Here is a 6,816-nt window from a genome sequence, read left to right on the forward strand (position 1 = left end):
AAAATGTGTGTGTGTACATAGTATATATATGTTATGTTCCCATATATTCTGCTTAAATGCTGGCTGGCCTCTACTAGTTTTCCTGAAGCTCACACTAGCGGAGACGTCAGACCTGCCTTTACTCAGACCCTGATCTCTTGGGAAAACAGACTTTAGAGCAAAGTTAGGGCTATTCTGTCACACTCCAGTCTTGCCAGGAAGTCAGAAAAAGCCATACTGCACAAGCTAGGCGCTACTAAACAAAGAAGCCAAACAAGGCCAGATCTCTTTATTGCCCCCTGCCGCCCCAAATCCCTGTCCCCCCACAGTACTGCTAGGAACCATCCTCAGACTCCAGGCTCAGGGGCTCCCTTCGAGTACCAGGACGATAGGCTCCCCGACCCCGAGGCAGGCGGGGGTAGGAAGAGCCCGGAGTCCGACCCTTGGAGCGCTCCCAGCGAGCACAGTCCCGAGTCCTGCGGGGTGGGGGACCCTGCCAAGTGCCAGGCCCCTTCTCTTGGGGAGGACCTTCAACCCCTTGGCTACAGGGTTCTGGCTTTAGGTCCATGGGCTCCTTGAGGGGCCCCTCGGGAGGTGGCAGTTCCTGGGTGTCATTGGTACCTTTGTGGGCATTGCACTCCCCTCCCTTTAGGTGCCTCCGTTCAGGCTGTCTCCAGGGGCCTCGACCGGCCCGGGGAGGATCTAGCATAGTTTTCGGGGTCTCGCCCAACCTTTGCTGATTTGGCCCAGCCCCTGGAATCTTCTCACACGTGTGCTGGGAGGCCACAGGCAGAGGAGCTGATAGGTTGGGTTGGGCAGTTGATGAGGTGGACAGTTCTGTGTCAAGGGCACTGGGTGGGTGGGATCCTCTGGAGGCATCTACAGCTGACTCTGGTTCCAAAGGGGCAGGAGGCTAGAAAGAAGTGAGCAGATACAGTGAGGGAGATGCAGTTCCCCAAAGCAGGGAACTGCAGGCCCCTTGCTCGCTACTGGAGCTGACCACCATCAGGGTAGAAGAGAGCTCACCCTCAGGGCCACTGTGGCAGACGCGTGCTGGTGGGAAGGTAGGTGGCATTAACTGAGGAATGAGAAAGCCTTTCCTCACCTGCTGGAGGCTGATGAAGTACCGATTACGCTCAGCCTCAAGGTCGATGATACCCCCCCGCTCCTGCTGCCTTTGGTAGAGCCGCTTGCGCTCTTCTTGCTGGCGCAAGCTCTCTGCGTTAGGCTGGTACAGCTCCTAGATGGAAGCGAGCAGAATGACAAGGAGGAAAAAATAAACAGTAGAAGGCAGACTTGAACCCCTGCTCTTTCAGGATTGCCTTAGGAAATCTGCACAAGGTTCCTTTTTTCTCTGAGAGAGAGAGGGGATGCGAGCTAGAGAGAGGCAGAGAGGATCCCAAGCAGGCTCCACACTCAATGCAGTGCCCTGATTAAGGGCTCAATCCCATGACCCTGGGACCGTGACCTGAGCTGAAATCAGGAGCCAGGTGCTCAACCGGCTGAGCCTGTTGCCGAGCCTGTTGCACCCCCTGTAGAAGGTTCTTGGGCTTGTCGCTCAGATGGGGCTCCCAAAGACTTAGCCTAGTGGGGGCTACGGCTCTGCAGAGAGGTCCCAGGCTGGTCAAGCCCAATTCCCAAGATCCCATTCGAAGCAGACAAGATGCCATCCCTCCCTCCTTGGAGAATGCCATTATTTCTGGCTCAGATAAGAAGGGGGTTCCCTTACCATGGGCTGTTGAGGTTCAGGGGCTGCTTTCAGTGAGGCAAGATCATACACGAGGGGCTCTCTGCACACCGGACACTGCACACCGACTGCCTTCTAAAAACAGAGGAGCAATCAGAGCCCTGCTTCACAGCCCATGGTGCTCGCCAGCTGCCTAACCCAGTCAGCCAGCCTAATCCACACGGGGCTGGGACCAAGGGCAGAGGTACACCGTTCAGTAGAGAAGGATAGGACAGGAGTCGTCTCCCCAGATGGAGATGTGGGAACTCTCTGAAACTATAGCAGTACATAGATATGTTTAAAAGAATGCCCTTTTTTTCTGGACAGAGGTGAGCTTTCATTAATCTCAAAGGTATCTGTGACCCTAAAAAGGTGAAGAGCCCCTGGAGTGGAGAGACAGAAAGGGTGTGATGTGGGGGGTCAGGGGGAGCAGGGGCTGGGGAGCTGACCTGCTTGGTTGCGGCATGCTGTCGTTCCTGCTCTTGTCCTTGTGCCTGGAGCTCATGCTCCATGTGCTGGATATACCGAGCAAGGCAGTGGCAGTGGAAGTAGTGGTAACAGGGGGTTTTGGTAAAGGCCTCCTTCTCCTGAAGGCAGGACAGACATCCAGCATGACATCAGAGCTCTCATGAGCCCTCCACTGCCCGTCCCAAGCAGACCCCAGGTCCCAAGAGAGAAACCCACCTGGAAACCGTACAGGCAGATGACACACTGGCCATGGGGGATGTTGTTATCTGTGAGAATTTCCTTCCCTTTCTGAAAGGAGAGAAGACACTGTTCAAACAGGGAGGCAGGGGCAAGAACTGTGAACAAAGCCTGTCTATTATTCCCAGGAGTGACTGGAGGGACTGTCTCCTACCAAGTCAATGTTACTTTGTGTTCATGCGTTTCTGTCTTGGTGAGGAAGGGAGGATTCACCAAGGGAGGAATCAATCCTCCGTGGCCCCGCCCATCCCCCAGAATCTACCCAGCTGCAAAATCCAATTTCATTATTTTTCCACTCATTAAATCACTTTTAATATGTCTCGGGGATGAAAGTAATACACCTTCAGAGAACAAAATGTTCAATTAAAACGTATCTTCTGGGAGGTGTTCCTAGGTTAAACCCCTCTGAGTATCACTCCCACCCAAAAGTCTGTTCTGGAGTCAGCCTTCGGAAAGAAAGTCAAAGCATGGACAACCCAAACAGACAGAGAACTCAGGCATCAAGTCAGGCAATGAACTAACACATCTGCACTGCTGTCTGAATAGCTAATACTCTGGAATTCTGCAAAGTTCAAAGTGGCATTGCGGAGGCCGGGCTCAGGAGCGCTACAATGGTCTAAGCCCACTCTCTGACTCTGGGCCGCCCACCTTCATTCTCTTCTAAACATTTTTTCTCAAAACTCGAAGTTAAGGAAAACAAGACTGTACTTATTGTGTGTTTTTAATCTCAAGCAACAGAAATTATCTGTGTATGTGAACGTGTAGCTCTATGTGTTCCCTGTGTGTTGTTAATTTCATCGGGGTAGAAACTCTGAACCATGATTTACTCAGTCAGTTCCAAGGGTAGGTGAGCCTTCAAATGTTCATTTGTGGCTAGATCCTCTAAGCAAGGCCCCTATCTCTTGCTACTTTCAGCCACCAATGCCAAGCGAATGCACTGAAATGGAATAAAAAAATCCAAGTTAAAGAGAAAAAGTAATTTTCAAGATACTGGCATAGGCAACTTGGGGAAGCTATAGAACTGTCTTTTTTTGGGGGGGGGGGGGGAGGTATTCTCAGAAACAGAAGAAAACCTTATTTTTCTGGATTTAGGCCTTACCTAAACAAGGACTAAATTAATGACTCCAGACATATTTAAGATTCTAGGCCCATTACCTCCCTTGAGAGAAACTGCTCTAGCAGTTTCCCAAGCCAGCACACCTCTTACCTCAATGAGTTCATAGAGCATAGCAGTTCCCAGCCCAGCATTGGCCACATGGCTCAGTGCCTGCGAAATCCTAAAAAGGGCAAAGCAAACATTAGGCCTGCCCCTTCCCCTCACCAGACTGAGCTGTATCTCCTTTTCCCTCCTCTGAACTGTCCAACTTACTTGTGGATCTGTTCATCTGAGAGTCCTCGGGGGTTACGGATAGAGATCTGTGGCACCTCATTGGGGTACTAGTGGGAGAGAATAACAAGTTACTGCTAAAGCACTCCACCTCAGGGTCTCTCCCCTTCCTCTCTTTGCTACCATAAAGTAGGGGCCTCACCTGTGCTGGGACCTGAAGCACCAGAGTGAAGCAGACATACTGTGAATCCTGATCTTCTGCCGTGGCAGGGTGCAGGGTAATGTAGATTTCCCATGGTGAAGATCTGCAAATGGATAAAGTGGGGACCTGGGATGTGACTAGGCAGGAGTTTGAGGACTGGGGAAAATGGAGGTGAGACAGTAAAGTGGGTGGAGGAAGTGAGCACTGGGCTCTTTCTTTTGGAGATTAAAGGAATAGTCTTTGTCTCCAGGAGAGCAACATTTTTTCTGGATCAAGGCTCACGGATTCTCCACGGAATCCTCTCACTACTAAGGGGACTCCTGCCCACCTCTAGTTGAATACGTACCTTCCATTTCCTTTAACCACCTGTAGTTCATCCAGATAGATAGACTCTAACACCTCGACTTCAGAGGGAAGTACCCTAGAGAGACAGGGGGAGATTGACTCACCATTACAGCTCTCCCTGTTAAAGCCTGCTAAAGCCAATGAAGGCTGGCTTTGTAGAAAACTGGCACTCTACCTGAGTGCATTCTCTTGCTAACCTCCATAAAAATGGGGGAAATATGTTTTAAGCTGTCAAGTGGCCAGAAAGGAAGCATGGAAGTTATCCTGTCAACAGTTGAGGAAATGGATTCCCAGGAAGGTGAAATAACTAGCTCAAATATCAAAGTTTAACAGGGGCAGAACTAGAACCAGAGCCAGGTTCCCTGACCTCCTTTTTAAGTTCCATCGCACTGTTGATTGGCCATCTATCTGACCCAGAAATATCACATCCATTGATTACCAATACCGCTCCTGGATTTCCCTACACCACTGTTCACATGGGTCCCAGTGTCTACACATACTGCCAGTATCAGTCACCCTAAGCCTATTCAAAAAGAGATACCAAGAAAAAGAGATAAAGGCCATGATACAAAAGAGCCACCAACTTTGGAGTAACAGGTACCAGTCACTTACCAGTTACATGATCTGAGTAATTATCTCTGTAAGCTTGAGTCAACCTACCGTATATAATACCACCTACTCTCTAGGGTTAGAGAATAAAAGGTTATTTATGTAAAGTATGTAATAATATCTTGGCCACAGTAGCTAGTCTATGTCCTCTTTTCTCCTATTGGTATATAACTTTCTCCCTTAAAAGGAAAGAAGGAAGGATGTAGTTAATATTCAATGTATTCATGACCCTTGTTGTTTGGCTGATCTAGATCAACCTGTTTAGGTCAGGATCTGGTGGTCAAATGTAAATGAGAGGACATACATATTTAATCCTAGAAACAGCAGTTGAAATGCCATTGAAGATGAGTGGCTGGGTTGAGTCCGTAGCTCTACCCAGGCAATGCATGTAAAAATGCATTCTTGGTTTCCTTTCTATAGTTATTGTTCCCTCTTCATCAAGAGCAGGTCTGCCCTAGCATGACCTATATATTACTGGCTCTCAAACTTTCTTTTTAAGTCTTAGAGGCCTCAAAATACAAAATAGGTAACAGTGGAGTACTTTGGTTGACATGAGTGTGGGAGTCTCAGAGCATCACAAGCCAGCTGTGCAACCACTGCTACCCTTTCCATGGCTCAAAGTGTCTCCTCCAAATCTTAAAGTTCTCCTGAAGAGGGTTGAAAAACCATGAGCCTAGATGGTCTCAATAAAGGCCAACACAGGCTGGGCTCCCTGAACCAATGAAACACTGACGTGTAACCTCCATTAAGAGGCCCTTCAATAATACTTCACCCCACCATAGCTGTGACTTGCCCTGGATGTGAGGGATGGGATGGGATGGTGGTAAGGTGGTGGCCAAAAAAAGGGCGGGGGAGATTATAAGAGTGCTAGTCCTAAAAACATAAGATTTGGAGTCAGATAACTTGGATTCCTAGTCATAACTATGTACCTTTTTAGCAAATCGATTTGCCTCTTCAGGCCTCATCTAGTCCCACTAGATGCCCCATCTAGTGCCCACACCTCAGTTATTAATGAAAAGAATCCTCTCAACTATTCTATGAGGTAGATGCCACACCCACTTTTTTACATCTGAGGACACTGACTCACAGAAGCTAGGTGGCCTGGTTAGCATCACCCAGCTAATAAAATGTGGAGTGAACCCACATTTATCTTATTTCCAAATCCCAGAGTCCTTCCAGGTTTTGGTCTCTTGTTGAGAACGTTTGAGAGAGAGAAGGACTAGGAGAGCATTTTGTGAGGTGTAAAGCTTTATTCAGACAATAGTCCTCATTAGTGCTGGCGGGGAGGGAGAAGGTCGAGGAAAGCCTCGGCGGAACTAGGCTGATCCAAGGGGAAAGAGGGACGTGAGCTGGAGGACATCATTCTGGGAAGTAAAAAGCGGCGGTGTGTGTGTGTGTGTGTGTGTGTGTGTGTGCTGATAAACAGGCATCCTCTGGGACCCTGGGCAAATCCACTTCAGGGGAGAAGAGGGGATCGAGCCAGACAAGGCGCAGCCCGAGCTGGCCTGGGCGGCGCAGATCCTGTCTCCTCTCCATCAGATCAGCGCCCCTCCACCCTCCCGCTCCCCAGTGCAGAAGCTCTCTGAGACATGTCAGCGTCTCTGCCATCCCTTATCCCTCGCTCCGCCCCACGCGCCCGCCATACGGACCGTCCGCGGCCACTGCCAGTCCCCCGGACCGGATCCAGGCGGCCAGCCAAAGCCCATGCCCCAAAAGTTACCAGTCCTCCTCCCCGGCAGCTGCCGACGCAGACGCAGCCATGTCTTCTCCGGCCCACAGCCGGAACCGGAAATACTCTCGGGGAAGTCGGAGGCGGCAAGTTAAGGGAGGGAACGAGGGAGGGTGGCTACGGGCCGTTTCTAGGCAACCATAGACTCCAGGTCCTTAGTGGGTCCTGATGGCCAAGAGAGGGATCGGAAGTGC

At 50.1% G+C, this 6,816-nt stretch overlaps 1 protein-coding gene across 2 annotated transcripts; it reads right to left on the minus strand.

Annotated features, from left to right (window-relative positions):
* Nucleotides 1-233: 233 nt before the first annotated feature.
* On the minus strand, nt 234-6,798 carry RNF25 (ring finger protein 25). 2 transcript variants are annotated; one of them, XM_042995348.1, is made up of 10 exons: nt 6,614-6,798; nt 4,286-4,360; nt 3,940-4,042; nt 3,780-3,847; nt 3,618-3,687; nt 2,390-2,461; nt 2,155-2,292; nt 1,709-1,798; nt 1,085-1,219; nt 234-892 (listed from the first exon to the last, which is right to left on the minus strand). In XM_042995348.1, exons 1-10 carry the CDS (start codon nt 6,652-6,654, stop codon nt 314-316), a joined length of 1,371 nt encoding a protein of 456 aa, XP_042851282.1. In that variant the 5' UTR covers nt 6,655-6,798; the 3' UTR covers nt 234-313. The 2 variants fall into 2 exon arrangements, with proteins under 2 accessions (XP_042851282.1, XP_042851281.1); XM_042995347.1 differs by having other exon boundaries at nt 1,709-1,801.
* Nucleotides 6,799-6,816: the final 18 nt, after the last annotated feature.

Source organism: Panthera tigris, chromosome C1 (genome assembly GCF_018350195.1).
Source record: "Panthera tigris isolate Pti1 chromosome C1, P.tigris_Pti1_mat1.1, whole genome shotgun sequence".
Lineage (NCBI taxonomy): Eukaryota > Metazoa > Chordata > Mammalia > Carnivora > Felidae > Panthera > Panthera tigris.